Source organism: Poromitra crassiceps (assembly GCF_964638095.1).
Source record: "Poromitra crassiceps genome assembly, chromosome: 1".
NCBI lineage: Eukaryota > Metazoa > Chordata > Actinopteri > Beryciformes > Melamphaidae > Poromitra > Poromitra crassiceps.
In genome coordinates, this window is record NC_139623.1 from 79,450,479 (window position 1) to 79,472,354 (window position 21,876).

The window sequence follows — 21,876 nt, forward strand, 5'->3', positions numbered from 1 at the left end:
TTGTGAACTTTCATTTTCATATATTTTTTTTAACAGTTATTGTTCATAATGTGCTTAATTTATTAATTAAAACGTTATTGATAATGAAGTAGCCTATGCCTCCTCATGTTCATTCAGGGATACTATGATGACAGTGGTTTGGGGCCCCCACTCTAACATGTTGCATAGGGCCCCAAAAGGCCCAGAAGCGGCCTTGGCCGCGGCTGCACTGAGCACTCCCTCTCTCTCACCCCGTATGAGAGGCTGACTGACGAGGCAGGGATGCAAAACATTCCTCAGCACATATACGTGGTGGTAAAATGTTTTTGAAGGATGTCCTGGTTGAGGTGTATGTTGTAGGCTTGTTGTAGGCTACATGCTTTGCAGCTAAGCTTTAAGCTGGAATTATGCTTGAAGTTTGGACTGTCGCACGGAAATGAGAGACACTGAATCTTGACAAGGAAACGTGTGGAGCTTTTATAGACTGTGTGGGTTTCTGCTCGCGGAAGTCTTGAAAACTCCACTTTGTCCACACAGCCGCGTCCACGTAGTTACACAATTCGGGGTGTGCACAGCCAGGCGAAAACCGTCTGCACAGGAGCCTTGTGGAGGGGCGCGTCTGCTGATTTGACTCACTTTTCCGTGCGGACACTCACTGCGGGAAGCATAATGATACCTTTAGTCGGGGCTTGGACCCATGCAGCCAGACTTCATCTGCTTTTGATATCTTCACGGTGCGTCTTGCAGCCGCTGTGATTGTGTGCGAGCAGCCCCACCTGCCTGGGTCAGTACTCAGACACACCGCACGTGCAGCATGCATCACGTAGGTTCTGACTGGTAATTAGTAACATCGTTCCGATTGTAACAGCAATAAAATGTCACATATACAGTATGTCACTCACAACAAGTATTAAAACATATTTATTTGGTGTATATTTTGCTGTTTGCTGCTGTACATATTTTGTTGCATGTTAAATCGTGGTTGCACCTGCAAGCATTTTCTCTGTCTACAGTCGGTCTTATGAGTCCGTCCCTTAAAACTGTCCGGCCGGCTTTTTTCTTTCCGGGCGCTACGGCTCTGTTTCTGTGGTCAGGAAAAGTAATCGATAATCGAACATTTTGCATCGATTTTAATCGTTACGCGTCTCATCGCGATGCATCTAAGAAACGATTTTTCGGCACACCCCTACTGCTCAGTGCTCACTCTGTGCTTTTTGGAGGTGTTGAAATATAAATAACTTCATTGCTGCTGTCTTTAGTAGCCAGCAGTAGTCACAGCCTCCAGAGAGACTTTACAGTGGGGAGAAGGGACGAGTAAGCAGCACGTGTACATGAGAGAGAGCCGCCCCGCCGTAACGTAATTACCCTAGTTAAAGTGTAAATCGATTTTACGATTTTAATTTTTTTAACATCGTCCTAACTAATTAATTCGATTACGATTCAAAATCGATTTATCGAGCAGCCCTACTTCATCCGTGTACCTCGTGAAAATCATGACCTTATACCTCCCCTTAAATCATGTCCTTATACCTCCCCTTAAACTGCTTCATGTTTGTAGATTTCTTTAGTGCCACCAAGGCAAGCTTAAAAGTCTCACTTACCCACTATGTCATCAGTGAGAAACTTGAGGCCATCAATGGTGTGGTAGTGATGGTCCTTGTCCTCCTTCTTATATATGGGGAAAGTAATCTCCATCTCCTCAGACCTGCCGGGAAAAGAAATAGTTGGAATTACAGCTTTTTTAACTCACCAATTAGGGCTGGGCAATATATTGATATTGTAATATGAGACTAGATATCACCTTAGGTTTTGGATATTGTAATATGGTGATGTGGCATAATAAATGTTGTATTTGACTGTTTTTAAAGGCTGCATTAAAGCAGGGGGTCCCAACCTTTTTTTTAGCTTGTGTTGTGACCCCCACTTTGATGTCACAAAAATCTAGGGGCCCCAGACATTCAAATTTCGGTATAACATCGTAATAATCGTAATATCATCAGTGACGTCATCAATGATGTAACGGTATGCTGACTTTTTCCCTCAGAATTCTAACTTTATAATCTCAGAATTCTGACTTTTTTCTCAAAATTCTGACATTAAAATCAGAGTGCTGACTTTTTCCTCATAATTCGGACTTTAATCTCAGAAGTCTTACAGAAGTCTGACTTTTCCTCAAAATTCTGACATTAAACTCAGAATTCTGACTTTAATCTTAGAAGTCTTCTGACTTTTTTCTCTTCAGAATTCTGACAAACTCAGATTTCTAACTTTATTTTCAGAATTCTAATCGTATTATCAGAATCATGACAAACTCAGAACTCAAATACATTTGTCACATGTGGCCCTAATCCTCTTTGGTAGTTTCAAATTGTGTATGGTGTAAAAAAAAATCAGGCAACCCCATTTGGGGTCACAACCCCAAGGTTGGGAACCACTGCAGTAAAGTGATGTCATTTCCAGAACTTACCAGACTGTTTTAGCTGTTCTATTATTTGCCTTTACCCACCTAGTGATTACCGTATATCCACACTACGATGATTATTGATCAAGAATCTTTCTGAAAATATTTTGTGAAAAGCACCAATAGTCATCCCTACAAATTGTCTGTATCGATATCAAGGTATTTGGTCAAAAATATTGTGATATTTAATTTTGTCCATATTGTCCAGCTCTGTTGTTTTAATAAAAGTGCTTGCGACATCTCACATGTGGCATTGACTTACAACTGAACATTTAGCCCACTTCGTAGAAAATACAGTCTAAATATACAGAGATATGATTTTTGGGCCATATCACTCAGCACTGTCCATCACCAATGTTCTCAGTTTGCCAAAAATGTCCTCACTCCAACAGTCTGAATTGGGATTCAAGAACACGCAGGTAAGGCTCACCTCTTCTTGGTGTTGGTGTCGAGCTGTGTGTTGTAGCAGTGGAGGCCTTCCTCACAGGCAGCCAGTAGGTGTGTGCTGGGGGAGGCGGGGGGGAGGCAGATGTGCAGAGGGGTGGCATCCATCTCCAATACCAGTAGCTGACTGGGAGAACAAACAACAGGCAAAGTGGTCTTAACATAGAGACCTTCATGGAACAGTCCACCTCAGACTCAATATACTGTCATTAACAACTCCCCCATGGCAGTAGAAAAACCAAGTTCATATGACCATTGAAACACAGCCCGTTCATATCTTTTAGCTTCTATCTTTAGGTTTAGCAGGCACAAAATAAATGGTAAATGGCCTGCATTTACGTATATAGCGCTTTTATCCAAAGCACTTTACAATGAGTAGGTTCACCCATTCACACACCGATGACGGCAAGCTACCACGCAGGGTGCTGCCACAGCCATCAGAGCAATTTGGGGTTCAGTATCTTGCCCAAGGACACTTCAACATGCAGACTGGAGGAGGCGGGGATCAAACCACCGACCTCTCTTATCCAAAGTGATTAGTGGACGACCCACTCTACCTCCTGAGCTACAGCTGTTGTCGTTTTCGCTATCCTACATTACCTCATTAACTGTTTTAATTATTTGCCAAAGTGAAAAATAAACCTGTTGTCATTAGTACAGTCCATGTTTTGTGTATTTACAGCCAATTCTTTCACTTGCCTTGGAAACGTATGCATTGAATATGATTATGCATGGACTGCATACACATCCTATTTAACTGGAATTCAAAGTATACCTAGTTACAAAAGAAAACCGTAAATGCAAGATACTCACAGGGCTTAAAATTCACTTTGCAAACTAGGGGGGAATTCCCCCCTTATGTTCTTCAGATAGGGGGGATTTATAGATTTTTGACCTATAGACTTTGGGGGGGATTTTTTTCAGGCGATATAGCCGACAAATACCTGCTTCTCCTGTCCAATAAGCGATAATACTGTAATTTCACATTTTTGTATTTAAAAAAGGAAGTAGTTTATGCACACCTGAGTCTAAATTACTATGGCTTTTGTCGTGTTTCTTCTGCAGACTAAGCCATAGGCTTTTGGTTCTATGAAAGCCTGTATTTTTTTGTATTGAGTGATACACTCTACTAAAACAAACACTAATATCATATTATATCAGAAGTGTTCTTTGTTTTGTCTTCACAATAGTGATGTCAGTTAGATTTGGTTAGGTCAGAGCTATGGAATATTAAATCATCCATCTTTGTTCACTACATCTGCCTTTCTTACTGCCATTACTGGCAACTAAACCTGTTCGAATTTTGCATTGGGGAGAGTTCTATTGAAGTGACTATAAACCATCTGTGTGTCGTTTCACTTTTTATTGAAAATGCTTCCACCAGATTTTCACGGCTGCTTAATGATTGAGTGGCGACAACATCGTTGACATCACTAGCACTCGGCATGAGGAGGATTAATGTTTTAACGTAATTATCGATATCAGATTCTTCATCGTCAATAACGTAACGCTAAACATCACTGACAGTGACGTTACTCGGTGTTGACGTTTCAACCTGAAGTGCCTTGTTGTTCGACTTGTGCCATTTGTTTTTTCTGAGCGGCCCCCTTTCTGACGACGTAGTTTTCCTTTTTAGCCAGCGATCTATCATGTTTGCAAGCAGCTGTGTATCCACCGAGAAATCAGCAGAGCGTTGATGTCGAGAGCGGACTGAGGGACGCAATCTTTTTCTCCCCATGATGGCGAAGGCATGACGTGGGCCTCTCTGCCTCTGATTGGCCTAGTGTCAAACATTCATCCAATCACATTTGCTTGGCTATCCTGCATCTCTTTCTACAGTCTGTGCTCAGTAGGTCAGACAGACAGCCGATTCACTTGCTAAGCACCGTTCCTCACAAACATAGATCGGTCTGCGCAAACCATTGCGGGATTACTCCCTTTATAAATTGAAAATACGCGGGAATTCGGGAAAATGTGCGGGATTCCCGCAATCCCGCGCCAAATTTTAAGCCCTGTACTCACATGACTTTGAAGTTGTACTTGCTGTCCACTCCACCAATGTCCCACATCATTATCTTGTTATCGTATGATCCCGCTACAGGAGATGATTAAAGAAGGGAGATCCAGCTAAGATCATGGAACAGGGCATTACCATATTTCAGAAAATTATGACTTATGAAGACCTTTTCAATACTACTTGGAATTAAGACCAATTTAAAACTCCAAATAGACATCAGACATCACCATGAATGCACCATGGGGAAGTACAGAATCTGCACTTCTTATGACCGTGTGTTTCAACAGGAAGTCAGGAGGACTCACTGAAGAGGAAGTTGCCCCGGCGGGGGTTGAAGTGGAGGACAGACAAGGCCTTGCGGCTCGCTCGAAACTCCCCATAGGCCGTGTTGGTTCTTGGGTGGATCAGTTTGACCAGCCCCCTCTTCCCACCGGCTGCCAGGATGCTGCAGTGCCGTGCTGAGGCGCCACCTTCCCTGGACATCAACACTGAGGACCAAGCCAGGGAGAAGAACTCCTGTTGGTGGGAGACAGCAGAGAAAAACACATTAGCCAAACATCTCCAGGAGATTTTTTAGAACTCCATTCTGATACATTTTAGTGTGCTGCTGACGTCTGCAAAATTCACACCAGCTGCTGTCAGCACAGGAATTGTGATTAATAATCTGCACATAGAGCTGTTTCAGCTAGGGATGGGGCCGATCCGATCCAATATCGGTAGCCGATATTGGCACTAATTCACGGATCGGATCGAGAGAAAAAAATCTGATCAAATTCAACCCCCCTGTATAATAGTATCCTTCTTTGCCTTGTATATTTTCTTAATTTTGTCTGCTTTCATGCAAGGTATATTTAAAGCAGCTACGAGCAAGATTTTCGATTGTTATTAAACAGTATAATTATAATATTGATGCATCACATCTTACCTATAATCGTAGCTGAGACCAAAGCCGTGTGAATCGGAGATTGCTCTCTTGATGATTATAGAGTCTGTGTCCATCTACCGGCGGGCCGGATAAACCCGGAAGTGAAACGAAACGGTTTACGGCAGCTGCCTGCCTTCAACCGTTTCGCTCTGCCTAGCAACAGACCATAAACACGGAGAACGCCATGCAAACATCTCTCGTTATATTCTAACAGTTTGTTTGGAAGTAATTTTGTTATTTTGTGGTTATGGCTGAAGTGGCTGCTGCAAACCGTTTCATTTCACTTCCTGATCTGCCCCGGCCGGAGACAGACTACCGTAATCGTCAAGACAACACCGATTCACTCGGGGTTCAAGCGAGACTACTCGGCGTTGGTCTCGTCTACTATTAGAGGTAAGATGTGATGCATCGATATTAAATTTAGACTGTTTAATAACAATCGAAAATCTTGCTCGTAGCTGCTTTAAAAATTGGCCAAATCTTTGCCTATACTGTATATTCAAGAAAAATATTGGTATCGGCATAATATCGGTATCGGCAGATATCCAAATTCAGGTATCGGAATCAGACCGGAAGTGAAAAAAGTGGATCGGTGCATCCCTAGTTTCAGCAACAGTGGCTACACTGCCATGCAAGCCCAACCAGGCTACTGGCCAGACTCAACATACTGCTTAATACATACTGCGTATTCAGGTGAATCCGTTCACATGAACCTTTGATACTCTGTGACTGAGTCTCTCCGTTCCATTAATAAACCAGTTAACACACAATTACTTCACCAACTGATAGAATGTAGTCATAATAATGCTATGTAATTCTGAGTTTGACAGTGAAAACCAAAAGTGAAAGCAGTAAGATGGTTACCTGCCAGAGTAACCAGTTTAATATGGGAGTAAACCAGGCATCTTAACCAGGTTTCACATAATAGGAGTATGAGCTTAAGTGGGTTATTAATCCACTTGTGACGTTTACATTACAAAAACCAGATGAAGTAAGTAAAACTTTATTTATGTAGTGCCCTTCACAGCACAAATGCACAGAGTGTTTTACATTGGTAAGAAAAGCAATACAATGCAATAAAACAATATATTAAAAAACCAACAAGGTACAATAAAAGCATGGGATAAAACAACAAATATGACAAGTAAAAAGTCAAAAGCAGTGATTGTTTATCGATTGCCAAAGGCCTGGACCTATTTTCTTACTAGTTCTTATCCTACCAGTTGCTTCACTTCACAAAAGACCTTCTTGCGTCTTACATTCGAGCTCCATTCATTTCTCTGTGAATGTAAACCAATGAAACAAAGATCCTCCTATAAGAGCAATGTTATTCTAGAGATAAAGTGGACCGTACCTCTCCAGGGACTTTGTACTTCTTCATCACAATGCCGGTTTCACAGTCAATCAAACAGAGAGAGTCTCCTCCGCAGGTAGCGACCAGGTGGCTTCCTCTAGCGCCATCTGATACAGGAGAAGAGAGAGGGAGTTTCACTGCTGCTGTGAAGTGGAGGTCAACATGTCAGCAAGCATCGCTAGCTAGGTGACAAGTCTTTACTGCTTTCGTCAATAGCAGGTTGTAGTTTTCACTGCCAGTAAAAACATGAAGAGTTTTTTTATGACTCGTGTGTCAATAGTGGGTTAAAGCTCTCAGCAGTTGCACTCAGAGCAGCTCATATGGAAAACACAAACAATTTGAGTTTGTATTTATGTACTCCAAATGCACATTTTATGTACACTGTATGTTTAGTTTCCATCCAGCAATTCAGATATTCTACTTATTTATAACTGGTTTTAGTTTTTATCTCTACACTTTTTTTTTTATACTTATTTCGGTTTCCCATCTTCTTAAATGTTCAAAGTATTAAAAACATTTTTATTTTTATTTTATTTAACCTTTATTTAACCAGGCAAGTCATTAAGAACAGATTCTTATTTACAATGGTGACCTGGCAAAAAAGAAAAAAGAAAATCAGTAAATGGAATGGAAAGTCACCGTCGACTATTAGACAAAGACATCGTATTCCCATTTTTCACATGAAAACACCAAGGAGCGCTGGTATTCAAAATGCATTTCTTCATACAGAAAATTCAACAGTTCAAAAATTAACGCTATATTATCTTACACATATGCAAACATAAACAGCCTTTACTGACGCTGTTGGAAAAATCAGCTCTCCAAATCCCACAACAATGGTCTAGCCATATATTTCCAACACTGCCTTGACTAAATTTAGAATGTAAAGAAAATAATGTATAGAATCTGTCAATATCACCATATACAGTATATTGTTGCACCAGACTTTTAAGGCGCTGATAAAGGTAAGTGTGCTGTAGCCTACCGGTGGAGTGGTCCAGAGGTGGCTGGAAAGCACAGGCCCATAGCTGGGTGTTGAAATCCTCGGGACTGTCCTGTTTACTGTGGCACTGCAGGACGTGGAGAGGCTTCAGACACACTGGCTGGTGGAGCAGAGAGAGGAGTTGGACAAAGAGGAGAGCAGAGGGGGACAGACACAAAAGTGATGGGTAAAGAAAATGTCAGAGAAGAAGGGATGAGTTTCGTATTTTTCCGATACCAGTGCTAAAAAAATACAATAAAAACTATAAATACTGGTGCATAAACAGATACAGTACATTTTTTATTTTAAGCAGGAAAAAAACCCATTAAAGAATGTTTTTTTGCTAATGCAAAGCAACTGAACAATATATAACAAACAAATAAATAAATAAATCCTAAGTCAACTACAATCATTTTACTAGGGTTGGCACGATGGACGATGGCATCGAGCATCGTGATGGGCCGACCCCCCATCGACCTCTGAGCCTTCGACATCGGATCATCGTAATTAATTATCTGTTCTGATTAAATTTTTGCCGTTTTAATAATAAAAAATACCAAGTCCACTTACCGTGACACGTGGGGGCATTAACAGGCGAGTTCAATTAACAGTTGAAGACTTGTACTCACTTTGGGTTGAAAACAGGAAAGAACGTGAAGTTTCTTCTTTGTCTTACATGCTTTCACAACAAAACAACTGACTTCTCACACGTGGGGGACGCCACGGCGGCATTAAACGAGCGCACCCAGTTCAGACTCAAAGCCTCCCCTCCCCCGCTCTAGTGCTTCTCTGAACTGGGTGCGCTTGTTTAATGTCGCCGTGGCGTCCCCCGCGTGTGAGAAGTCAGTTGTTTTGTTGTGAAAACGTCTAAGACAAAGAAGAAACTTCACGTTCTTTCCTGTTTTCAACCCAAAGTGAGTACAAGTCTTCAACTGTTAATTTAACTCGCCTGTTTCCAAAGTGAAAGTTGAAGTTGCTCCATTACATACGATACAGCACTACCAGCAATATTGAACGGCGCAAAACAAATAACGTTAATGTTACAGATCCTGACCAACAACGTGTGTGTGTGTGTGTGTGTGTTGAATTTAACTAGCTGGCAGAAAACTGACAGAATTACTGGCGGATATAACGTTAGATTCGTGTGGGCTTTTGAACCTAATGAGAGAGAGTTGAGGAAACTGGAGAGAGTTGAGAGAGAAATACAGCAGCAGCAGCTACTGCTAGCCGTTACAGCAGTAGCTGCTGCTACTGCTTGAGTGGCCTGGCTCTGTGCAGTAGCTAGTAGCCTGCCTGTCGGTCTCATGAAGAGCTCAGCTGTCCTGCTTTTAACATGCATTGCAGCGGCGGATGGCATAAATGATGATGCCATCGTCAATCACGATGTTTGACTGTGAAACAATCACGATGGGTATTTCGGGTATATCGCACAACCCTAAATTTTACAGTAAATAATAGTTACAAATACTAATAAATAGGGGTGTCACGATACACTCAGTTCACGATACGATACGTATCACGATACTGGGTTCACGATAACGATACGATACGATACGATTTTAACAATATTTTTTTAAACTTGAATAATGACAATATATGACTGGAAAAGTAGTATTTTATTTGAAATGCACAAATACAAAACATGCTGTTGTGGGAAATTGTTATTACAATAACAACTAGAAAAAACATGAGATTGGAGATAAGGCTTATCTTGAAATAGAATGAGTTACACCGTCACTTAGATTTACTTTGAACTAAAAGGTTTCTCAGCAGTATAAATTCTCATTATGCATCTTCAGTTTTTCTTCAAACTCAAACAAGACTTTTCTTAGTCTATTTTTTATGCATCTTCAGTTTTTCCTGTCAAGTAAACAGTTTTGCCAGAAACTCAATTGAATGGTTTCTCTCCTGTATAACTTCTCATGTGTCTCTTCAGAGACTTGTTCAACTGAACTACTTTCCACACATTGAACTTCAACAAACAAAGACGTTTCTTTGTCTACTTTTGGGAAAAAAAAAAAAAAAAATTTTTTTTTTTTTTTTTTTCACGATATGAGATTTCATCTCAACGATACATATCGTGACGTTTTACTATCGCGAAATTTCGTGGGACGATATATTGTGACACCCCTACTAATAAATAGCAGCAATATCAAGTACAAACTTCTTGACTTCTACAAATTCTTCTACTTAGTCATTTTGCCCAAATATAGCCATGTCTGCTTCTCTAACAAAATATGACTCTCCTGACATCAACATTTTGCTACTTATTGTGACATTCTAGCTATTCTAGCTATCGATAGTGAAAACTTTTATGACCTGCTTCTTTTATCCGATTGCTAAAAATGTACCTTAATTTGAAACGGACTGTGTTAAACCACTGTGCTATTTTTTTTACCTTCGTTGGTACCATCTCCCACTCTTGTATCACCTCCTACTTTATGGATCATTTGGTGGTCCTACAAACTTTAATATTTAAGGACTGAATTTTTATTTCCTTTATACACTATACGTACAACCTACCTGGGTCTTATCACAGCTCTTTAGACTGTGCAGCATGTCGGCATCTCTCTGTGGCCTTGGTGATTTGACGTCCTTTTTGGTGGCACCCTGAGGTGCGTGGTCTTTGGGCTGCTGCACTCTCAGCCCTCTCCTCTGCGCCTCTGCCCCCACTGACTCTTCTCTAATGGGGGTAAGAGAGGGTTGGACCGCCCTGCGGGAGCTGCTTCTGGCTGTGTCGCTCTGGGTCTGTTTCTGAGGGGTGAGCTGGAGGCGGCTGGAGCGGGAGCTGCTTCTGGCTGTGTCGCTCTGGGTCTGTTTCTGAGGGGTGAGCTGGAGGCAGCTGGAGCGGGGGCTGCTTCTGGCTGTGTCGCTCTGGGTCTGTTTCTGAGGGGTGAGCTGGAGGCGGCTGGATTTGTGGGGGGAGTCTTGGGCTCGGGGGGCTGGGGGATCTACTCTGGTTTTTTTGCAGGGGGACAGGCATATGTTGGTGTCGACCGCCGACGCAGCTTGCTTCCTCTTGACGGGTGTGGGGACATTCTGAATTACAGAGCAAATGCCACCTATCACAGACCTATCAGTAAACAAACTCAAGGACCATTCAGAATTTCCTGATAAAATAGCAAGCCTTCGTTTATAAGATACAATGCCTTCAGAAAGTACTCGACCTCCTCGACTTTGTCTGCAATTTGTGGTGTTGCAGAATTCACAATGGACTGAGATTGACAATCTACAGAAAACACCCCATAGTGAAAAAACACAACCGTTGCTAAATTTAACACGTTTACTGAAAATAAAAGATAGATATCTAATTTATTTTAAGTATTCACATGTTTATGCTTGCCATGGCAAGCATAAACATGTGTTAAGTACCTCTATGCAGGTGCCACGGTGACATGACGCCAACATCAACAGTCACTTTCGGGTAGACAACTGGCAATTGATTTGAATTGAGATATCTGCAAACTTGTTTATCGTTTATTTCTGTTGTCATTTTCAGCCGTAACTTTAATGTTGAAAGATATAACAGTATACCGTAGTTAAACACGGTGGTCCGACCTACAGTATCTCACGTCTCTGCTGTGCTTATTTTATGTAGCCTAGTTATATGGATAAAACAAATCTACCAAACAGCAACATAACAGCATCTATACATATGCATGATGTGCTCTTGTTGGTAGAATATTTGGGTAAAATGCATAATTTCAATCGTCAATCAGATTGGTGCATCCCTACTTGACTCAAATATTTTAGCTTTAAAAAAAATCTTAATTAGTAAATATCTGTCAATCTAATTTGACATTGAATTTATAGAATAATGACAAAACAAATCAAACTTTTATCCACTTTGATTTCCAGCTGTAACACCACAAAATGTGGAAACAGCCAATAGGGTTCAATACTTTGTGATGGCACTGCATAGTTCATGGACATGGAACAACAAAACCACCCTGCTGAGTTTGACCAAAGAGGTCAAAAAAGCGTAAAGCGTAAAGTGTGGCATCTCCTGAAGTCTTACACTGTCTTCCTTCTGGACAGCAGGCCGTTTGCCCTCTTCATTTTCTTCCTGCCGCTCCGTCAGAGAGGACACATACTCCTTAGCAATCATCTCCACCTAAGAACCAATGGATAGAAACAGCTACTAAAAAACCAGAATGAATGCATAAACTAACAATCGGGGAAGTGTCCTAAACTCACCCTCCATTTGGTGTAGTCGCTGACTGAACTGGGTCCAAATTTAACCTGGTGACAGGCGGTATTGACAAAGTCTTTCTCCAACCTGGCCATTTTCTCTGGTGTGCAGGGATCCGGCAGGCAGAAGCTTTTCTCCCACAACGCAATGACCTATTAAGCAATTAAAAGACAGTTTGTACACTGACAACAGTAAGAGCAGCAGTAAAGCCTTCCTGTACTGCCGCATTTGCTCAGTAATTATTCACTGCAGAAAACAGGGGGGAAAACAGACCCAAAATATCAGAAGTGAAGTAACATATACAAAACTAAACTAGTTTGGAATAAGGGACTTATTTCTTGTTTGGTGGTAAATCAGGGTTCCCAATGTGGTCTACAAAAAAATTTGTTTTTCGGTGGATTTTTCTTAACCAACTCCTTCGTGACCTAAAGAATTTAATTTATCGCTGGATTGTTAATGTTTTCTAAATAGGGTTTCTTGGACCGAGTTTCAAGAATGAAGACCCAGTCATGTCACCAGATATATCACCCCATCCTCAATAGCCATTTTTTCCGGCGGCCCAAGTTGTCATGAATGCAGTATCAGGCTAGGCCTTATCATCCTATGGCGGCCATGTCAAATTTATGTCACACTCGTCGGGAAACTCTACAGCCCGATTGTCTCTTACTGTTTTCACACATTAGCCACAGAAAAAAATATTGCCTGCTGAACTACTAGGTAGGCCACAACCAGCTAGCTAACATTAGCCACCACAACAGCTAACGTTAACGCCAAACAAATCCACGGCCTCCTCCCCACGTTTGGTTTAGCGTAACGCCAGCTCAGACTTTCCCCTAATCTCAGAAACCTTGCAGGACATGTATTGCAAATTGCAATAGTGTTGTTTTGTTATCATTTGAAACTGTCAACAGCCACACTGGAGGTGGCCATGTTTCGCCAGCTGCTTGTGATGTCATGAGCACGTGACAACAATACTCCACTTCCAATGCAAAACAAAGCCAAGTTGCCGCCGTATTATCGGGGGCTATTTTATCGGCTAAAATGTAATTATTGGAATAATAAACAATAACGCAAAATGGCCATATCGGCCGATAATTTATCGGTCCGATAAATATCGTGCATCCCTAGTAGTTTCCTACGACAAGTGTTCAAAATGGTTGCTGTGAACATGAGGTAAATTCCATACCCTGGTCCTGAGGTTCTCAGTGTAGACATAGCGCATGTGGTTGGCAGTGGTGCTGATATCTTTCCCGTTGTAAATCCTCATCTTGGGCAACAGCACCATCAGCTTGTAATTATCACTCACCTGAGGAAAAAAGACAACCATAACAATACAGTCGACCTAGTGAGTTGTACAATATATCAATGTATATCGATCGTGAAATGAGAATAGATATTGTCTTAGATTTCAGATACCATATATATCATGATATAACTGTTGTCTTTTCCTGGTTTTAAAGGCCACATTACAGCAAAGTGTTGTAATTTTCGGAACTTACCAGACTGTTATTTGCCTTCACCCACTTAGTCATTATATCCACATTTACATTACTGATTATTTATCAAAAATCTCATTGTGACTGCACCAATAGTCCTCCCTGCTACAATATTGTTGCAATATTGAATATCAATGTAGCCTATTTGGTCAAAAATCCTGTGATATTTGATTTTGTCCATATCGCCCAGCCCTACCAATAACAAGGTCATTATTGTCTAAACAGCTACCAGACAAATGAAACTCTAATCCAGACTTTCCCCCCTACATTCTACATAACGTGCTGAAATGATTGGTTATGTCGTATTACTATTTATTTTGCAACACATCTAATAAAAAGGCAATAAAGCGTGTTAGCTGCTCCTCACAGTGATATAAATGTTGTCCTCCATCTTGAGCTCTTCCAGACCGGTCAGAGAGTCCAGAGTGGTAACATCCTCCATCTGGTTGTCGGTGAGGTCCAGGGACCGAAGCCCGGGCAGCTCCAGGCCTCGGGGCAGCTCGCACAGGTTGTTCCCAGAAAGATCCCACCGCTCCAGGGACTGGAGGCGGGACAGCAGCCGCACCGGCAAGTCCGTGGCCTTCAACCCTAACCTGGACAGACTGTAAAGACGCCAATGTCCAGTTAAGGACCGTATGATGATACAACATGAGCTGCAAACAGTCACGTAGGTGTTTAGAATCCTCGGACGCAACTTCTCTATCCATTTCAACAATATATTCTGTCAACACTGGAGTAAACACTGGGGTCCCTCAATCATTTCCTCAACAATATCAAAGAAAATCACCTGAATTTTCAGAAAAGCATTTATTTTTGCCTTTTCCCTCCTTGAAAGTCCCCTCCGTTTACAAAGCTTCCCCCAGTTTGATACGACTTCCTATGTGTATACTATGTATTTATGTCATAAATAATGTATGTTAACTATTTCTGAAAATTAAAGGCTTTGCGGTGGAAGGAGTAGAAAAACAATACTTACTTCAGTGTTTTGATTTGTTCCAGTTTGTTGGTGTTTGGAGAGCCTTTCTCCAACAGAAGTGTCTCGGTTATTTTCTCCATGGCTTTGCTATAGGCACAAACCGTTTAGAAAAAGATTAGTGGAGGAGACTCAACTACAAAGTAAGCCTATTTAAAAGCATTTTGTTCCGACCTAGGAGAAACAGTGTTGCATGTACATCTGTGTACATTTCCTTGCTTTTTGTAATGGGTGGCGGACGGCGGGCAAGGAGAGAAACTAATGATTGACTTTATAATGTATATCCTACCGTCCTATAGTCCTTTGAGACATGTATGTGGTAAGGGGCTAACTTTCTTGTCTTGAAATCAGGAAATTAAATATTTAAATTATATCTATATAGCTATACTTAATTATTAAATCTGATGCTGCAAATACCGTCGTGGGGGAAATTCGTTTTCTATTGTCTCTTGTAGCTACAGAGGAACTAGCTAGCTTCTACTTTGGCGTGTTTGATGTCCTCTCTCTCACTTGGGCCACGTTGGAAGCACTAACTAACATTAACTTGTTTGTATAATTACCTGGGCTTATATCGTCACACAACATATCCAGTACTCTTTGTTTTAGTGCAATTCCAAATCATATAACGCTACCTATTAAGTTACCAAACACATGTCTACAAGTTACTCACCGGTGCTGCAGCAGAAAGTAGGTAGAAAGAGCAGAGCTGAAAGTAACCACCTTTGCTTTCCCGGGGAAACTGTTGTTTTATGGGGAAACTCTGCGCAGACCTCTGACGTACTTCCGGTATCGGTAGGAGGTACTTCTGCTAGCGTTTTGCCCTCCACACTTGTCTAACAGGCAATCCACTGAAGCAGTGGTTCTCTAAAGTAGGGTACTTGAGGGGGTTCCAGGGAGTCTCCAGCAAAAAGGCCAATCCTTTATTTTCACTATAGGATTCCAACCATGAGTAGGACACAATGGCAGAATGTATGACTAGTTTGGACACTGTACAATAGACAGTAAAATAGAATATACTTAAAGGGGGACTGACCCCCCCCCCCCAGATTTCTTGCAAAACGAGATTCTACTTGATTTGAAAACTCTGCAGGCAAGATGGCCGCCTATACGAGGGATCAGCCCAGCCGAGCAAGAGTACTCCAATTGTTTGTTCAATGTTGCTTTTACTATTTCAGTAGGCCTATTTACCATTTGTTGTGCAGATATTATTACTTTTCCTGATCCCTACTGACTGACTCCCACGCAGGGATCAGTAGGCTAAAGTATATTTATTTGAAAATAATAATGGCATATTCAATTCATCATTATTATCACAGGGGTTATTCATTATATGATGATATTATTAATTGGCTGTATCACCTGTAAGACAAAGTACAGGGCTTTGTTGCCCCACCATGAGTTTGAGGATATGACGTTTCTCAAAGCGGAAAGGAGAGTGTGTGCAGCAGCGTTGCCAGACGTACGATAATTATCGTATTTGTACGATAATTTCGACCTCTGTACGATGTACGATCAATAATCCCAAAATCCCCCAAATGTACGATAATTTCATCATTTTGTGACACTTAGACGAATCCTATGTCTATCACTCTATCTGTTTATACAATCATCTCTTCAAACAACGTATTTGCAGCCAATACGTGCAGGGTGTTTTGTTGTTGTTGCAACGCAGGCTGAGATCACAATGTTGAAAAATCATGCCAAGTCCAAAAAGTAGCCTGTGGTCAGCCGCAGCCCCCCCGATATAGGCGCGCCAAGGCGCGCCGCGCTGGGGAGGGGGCGTACGATAATTTCACTCCAAAAACGATAATTTTGACCCTCTGGTACGATAATTCAACATTTGCCATCTGGCAACACTGGTGTGCAGTTTGTGTAGATCCGAAGAAGATTTAGCTCACATAATGATGGCTTCAGATAGTAATGAAGGTGTTATATGTGCTTGTAAAGGCATCCGAACGTGTCTTGTATGTGAGGAGTTTAAGGGAAAAGGACCATTGAAGGAGGATGGACCACAGGTAAATATTTATCATTTGCTAATAGCCGAGTGCTGCTAACTTTAAAGCGTGACGTTAGCTGTCATTTTTACAGTCATGCTATGTATTTGTTACAGTAGCCTACCTGTAGGCTACCTCCAATTTGCGCTTTCAACTGTTAGATAACGTACCCTTCAATACAACTAACACGCCATTTCTTCACATATTTTTAATATATTTTTTTTACATGTCTTCATCTAAAAATAAAGAGTAGCCTACTGTATTGCCAACTTTTGGCTTTCACTCTCGAGTATGTCTCAAGTCTAAATGTAGAAGTCATGTCAGAACAAATCAGAGTCCAGTGTCAATTCATGTATTAGTTAATTTAAAAACCAACGTTAAATATCTATGCAGTATGGTTTTCATTTGATTAAAAAAAACTTGGTAAGAGCATCATGAGTTGGATTTTCTACCATCAGTTTCAACTTCAATAAATTCAATCATTCCTACAAATTCAGTCGTGTGCTGGAATCTCATCACTTTCAATCTGTCATTTGTCAAGACACATTAGACAAATTGTCATGTCGTCAAAGTACAAGTCACCAGAACCCGTCAAGTTTTCAAGCAATTAAAATTGTGACTCCAGTTTGACTCGAGTCCAAGTCACATTACTCGAGTCCCCACCTCTGATCAAATACAATTAAAACCTTCTCGATGCCTTCTAGGTCACATTTCGAATACAGTGTAGCCTACAGTACTGTAGTTTCATCAAGCATGATCTGCCAATATCCCTTGGTTGTCAGTCATCTAGTACTGAAAATTTCTGTCAGCAATAGAGAAATCAACTATGCAACACAGTCTATGACAGCTACAACTTCTGAAGGAATAGTGGTAACGTTTTTTGTTTTTTTTAGAGAGAGAAATATGTTAGACCGTTTTTGTTTTCTTGTGTTCAGACATATAGGTTTATGTAAAAACGACTGGTTGACACGTCGTCATACCCAGCTGTCAGTAGACTGCTTCTGAGGAAGGCGAGAGCTATCGCCGAAACTGTCAAGGTAAAAACATCTAATAAACCTATGTCTGAACACAAGAAAACAAAAACTGTCTAACTGTTACGAAGACATGATGAACGTCATTGAACTATAGAGAAATATGTTAGTTCAAGAAGGGCCCAGATGGAGCCTGAAAAGGTGTGTTTTTAGTCTTTGCCGAAAGATCAGCAGTGTCGTCCTGGTAGGCACGCAGATCCAGAGAAAGTCTTTCAAAATGTGTTGTTCTACAATGCCAGGTGTTTTTCTTTGCCCAATTGTGCCATCTTGTGGCCAAAATATTCCCTAAGCTTGCAGCTAGACTTTTTCACTCTTCCTCTGATATCCAGTGAGATGGATTGATGGATTGGATAATTCACGGCAATTTCACCCATGTAGATAATTGGTTAACTACATTTCTCATACACCCTGTGTGTGTGTGTGTGTGTGTGTGTGTGTGTGTGTGTGTGTGTGTGTGTGTGTGTGTGTGTGTGTGTGTGTGTGTGTGTGTGTGTGTGTGTGTGTGTGTGTGTGTGTGTAGCCTTTACAGTTACAAAACTGTGACATTTTTAAACTGTGGTTAATTGTGAAGTCGGTTAATCACTGTATGCCTACCTGCACCAGGCCAGGATCTATTTTGATTGTCATATTCCTCCTGTTTGTTTTCAGACTCTTAGTCCATGATGTATCAACAAACATGTTACAGTATTCATTCTGGTCAACTGTATGCATTAGTTTCACTTTGTTCAAACCAATATTTGCACATTTCTGCAAAGCGATTCTTCTTTTGGCATGACCTGCATGTTTGACCAAAAGTTTGGCATTTCTTATGCTCAGCCACATCTGCTCCATCTCATCTTTTTTCTATTTTTAAACTGACCAGCAGCAAACAAGTTAGGTTGTGCTTTAAGCTGTGAACATATTCATTTTTCCACTTAGGTTGTGCATCATTTTCTCTACGATCCTGTGTTGAGGTTAGCTGCGCGCGAAGATGGCGAGCCAGCCTCTTTCCCCTTTCCCGGCGTCTTTCTGTGGGAAGACTTCATATCAGAAGAGGAGGAGAGGGAGCTGATAAGCAAGATGGACAAAGACGTGTGGAACCAGTCCCAGTCTGGTCGAAGGAAACAGGTTATCTACAACACAGTCGGTTTCTATATGTCATGGACATGGACCTTCAATGTGACCGTGCCCAACGGTGCCTCCTCAATGTCTGAGGGTGCGACCACACCTACAGTTTGTTTTCTTTGGTCTGAAGAACCACAGTGGAAAAGGTTTCTTTGTATTTGGTTTCTTTAGATTCACACCGCAAGTGGATCAGGGCTGTACCTTTTCTGGTGTTCATACCAGTTAAGAACACATGAAGTAGCTGTATATGAGCATCGGTCAACACTGTGCGTTTTGCCCTTGCTTCATTTTGTTAGGCTTTCCAAGCAAGAAGGCTATCAGATCAGTCAGGGTAACTGCTGGCTATCAGATCAGTCAGGGTAACTGCTGGCTATCAGATCAGTCAGGGTAACTGCTGGCTATCAGATGAGTCAGGGTAACTGCTGGCTATCAGATCAGTCAGGGTAACTGCTGGCTATCAGATCAGTCAGGGTAACTGCTGGCTATCAGATCAGTCAGAGTAACTGCTGGCTATCAGATCAGTCAGAGTAACTGCTGGCTATCAGATCAGTCAGGGTAACGGCTGGCTATCAGATCAGTCAGAGTAACTGCTGGCTATCAGATCAGTCAGAGTAACTGCTGGCTATCAGATCAGTCAGGGTAACTGCTGGCTATCAGATCAGTCAGAGTAACTGCTGGCTATCAGATCAGTCAGAGTAACTGCTGGCTATCAGATCAGTCAGAGTAACTGCTGGCTATCAGATCAGTCAGGGTAACTGCTGGCTATCAGATCAATGAACATCTCTTTTCAACCCCCAAAAAGTTGTATTTTGGGGTTGTTTGCTGTAGTTGGTTTGGACTGCGTTTTTACTCCACATAAACTGCACCAGTTTGCTTGAAAGAGGACTGAGATGCACTTTTGTTTTTCGATTTGGTGCGACCCAAATTTGAATGTCTTTGTTCTCACCCATGCAAACAGACCAAACTAAAGGAGTCGATGTGTCAGAGTTTGAGTGAACTGCTCCAAACAAACTTGGTGTGAGCACTGAGCACACCATACTGTAACTGCAAAGTCACTTTTCACTCCATTCCAACTCACACATGAAATAAACAAAAGTCTGCTCCTCCATTATTACAGGACTTTGGACCAAAGGTGAACTTCAAGAAACGGAAAGTGCATTTCAGCGGCTTCAGCGGGCTGCCCGGACTGAGCCGAGACCTGGTGCTCCGGATGCAGCAAGAAGCGACTCTAGCTGGCTTCCAGCCAGTGGAGCAGTGCAACCTGGATTACCACCCCGAGCGAGGTTCTGCCATCGATCCACACCTAGACGACTCCTGGCTGTGGGGAGAACACCTGGTCACCATTAATATGCTATCAGACACCACACTCACTATGTCCCTTGAAAAGGGTCTAGCAGAGCTGGGACTGGTGGAAGAAGTGCGGGTAGACGTGCATCTTCCTCGTCGGTCACTAGTGGTGTTGCACGGCGAGGCACGACACCGATGGAAACATGCCATCCACAGGAAAGACATTCACGCACGCAGAGTTTGCAGCACCTACAGAGAGCTGTCGGCAGAGTTCCTGCCTGGAGGACAACAGGCAGAGATGGGAGCTCAGCTGTTAAACATTGCTCTGAGTTTCCAGGGGACTAGTATAGCCTGACTTTTCTGACATCTTGGGACGTCTTGTGCCTTTTCGACTCAGATTTGCCTTGCATTGGATTGGACTATAGAGACACTGCAAAACGCGTCATCATTCAGAAGCCACGCCCAAGACGGGGGAAAATACAAGGAAGCACTGCCTGACGACTGCAGCTGGCAAAACAAACCGCGGCTAACCGGGGCGAACGGAGGAACTCTCATCAGATATAAATAGTTTTGCGGGGTTTTACAGGGATTCGGTTTTCTTTTTAGATAATGTCAAAAGATTATTTCAGTACACTTCCTCCAACGGAGAGGGAAAGGTACATCGAGAAAAGGAACTCAGTTGGCCTGGAGCAGTGTCCCTTTTCATTGCCCACATAACGCTGGATAAACGATCCCACACAGTGGCCTGAAGTGAAATACATGAATACATACATGAATACATGAGCTTTTAGGCATGTTTAAATGAATGAAAATAACGCTGGTGTAACATCAGACAGATGGCATCAGACGCGCTGGCGTTCTCCTACAGTATGTCACGTAGTTGCACACAAAGATCATATATATGGAAGATGAACACTCCAACTTAAATCCTTGACAGCTAAATTCACATTTTCTTCTCGCGAATGCTCAATGGCTTCCTTGTTTTGCTCGGGAGTACAAAAAAACTTTAATTGGCGATTTTTTACATTTGTTGTGTGCGCAGCCCACCACACAACAGCTTTTAGCTATGTTTAATTCAAGGAAAATGACGCTGGTGAATGGGACTGAACGGAGCGATTTCCCCGTGATGGGCGTGGCCTATTTCATGCAGTGTCTCTATTGGATTTGAGTTTCAGTCTCTGGGATGGGTTGTTATCAGGCAAAGATGCATTAAACTGGGGTGTCCGGGTAGTGTAGCATTAGATTCCCTGCCTACCAACACGAGGGTAGGCATTTTCTGCCAATATGACAGGCCAAAAAAATGACGCTTTAATTATGCCAAAATGCTCTATGCTTGACTAAATGCTCAACACCACTTCGATCACATTTGCCCTGGTTGTGATGGCTATTGTTAGGATTGTCTCTGGGAGAGCATCATGCAAGCCTGTTTAGACTTGCCTGAGAGAACTTGTGATTTGGCTATATAAATATAAAATTGATTGATGATTGAAGTACAATGTAACTTAGTTTTGTTTGAAAGAAAATATTACATAAATAAAAAATATTGCATTAATTAAAAAAAAAAGTTACATAATCAAAGTTGATGTAGTTTTCTTATTTTGCCCAGAATGTGTACATTTTGAAAAGCGTTGTATTTA

General features: G+C 41.8%; 2 protein-coding genes across 3 annotated transcripts in view; one reads left to right on the top strand and one right to left on the bottom strand.

Annotated features, from left to right (window-relative positions):
• lrwd1 (leucine-rich repeats and WD repeat domain containing 1) overlaps positions 1-14,906 on the bottom strand; it is a gene marked incomplete at its 5' end in the record, with an annotated part of 30,055 nt that extends 15,149 nt beyond the window's left edge. Inside the window, 12 exons of the mRNA XM_083649921.1 lie at positions 1,581-1,684; positions 2,871-3,011; positions 4,907-4,979; positions 5,207-5,417; positions 7,181-7,287; positions 8,166-8,283; positions 10,686-11,201; positions 12,181-12,276; positions 12,360-12,506; positions 13,541-13,660; positions 14,218-14,452; positions 14,827-14,906. Of these exons, the coding sequence (XP_083506047.1) occupies positions 1,581-1,684; positions 2,871-3,011; positions 4,907-4,979; positions 5,207-5,417; positions 7,181-7,287; positions 8,166-8,283; positions 10,686-11,201; positions 12,181-12,276; positions 12,360-12,506; positions 13,541-13,660; positions 14,218-14,452; positions 14,827-14,906 (1,948 nt within the window). The remainder of the gene's footprint in view (positions 1-1,580; positions 1,685-2,870; positions 3,012-4,906; positions 4,980-5,206; positions 5,418-7,180; positions 7,288-8,165; positions 8,284-10,685; positions 11,202-12,180; positions 12,277-12,359; positions 12,507-13,540; positions 13,661-14,217; positions 14,453-14,826) is intronic.
• Positions 14,907-16,724: 1,818 nt separating this feature from the next.
• alkbh4 (alkB homolog 4, lysine demthylase) lies at positions 16,725-21,711 on the top strand (the record flags this gene model as incomplete). Of its 2 annotated transcripts, none has more annotated exons than XM_083651786.1 (3): positions 16,725-16,838; positions 18,767-18,955; positions 20,070-21,711. In XM_083651786.1, 3 exons carry the CDS (start codon positions 16,725-16,727, stop codon positions 20,592-20,594), a joined length of 828 nt encoding a protein of 275 aa, XP_083507912.1. In that variant the 3' UTR covers positions 20,595-21,711. The 2 variants fall into 2 exon arrangements, with proteins under 2 accessions (XP_083507912.1, XP_083507913.1); XM_083651787.1 differs by lacking the exon at positions 16,725-16,838 and adding an exon at positions 17,761-17,854.
• Positions 21,712-21,876: the final 165 nt, after the last annotated feature.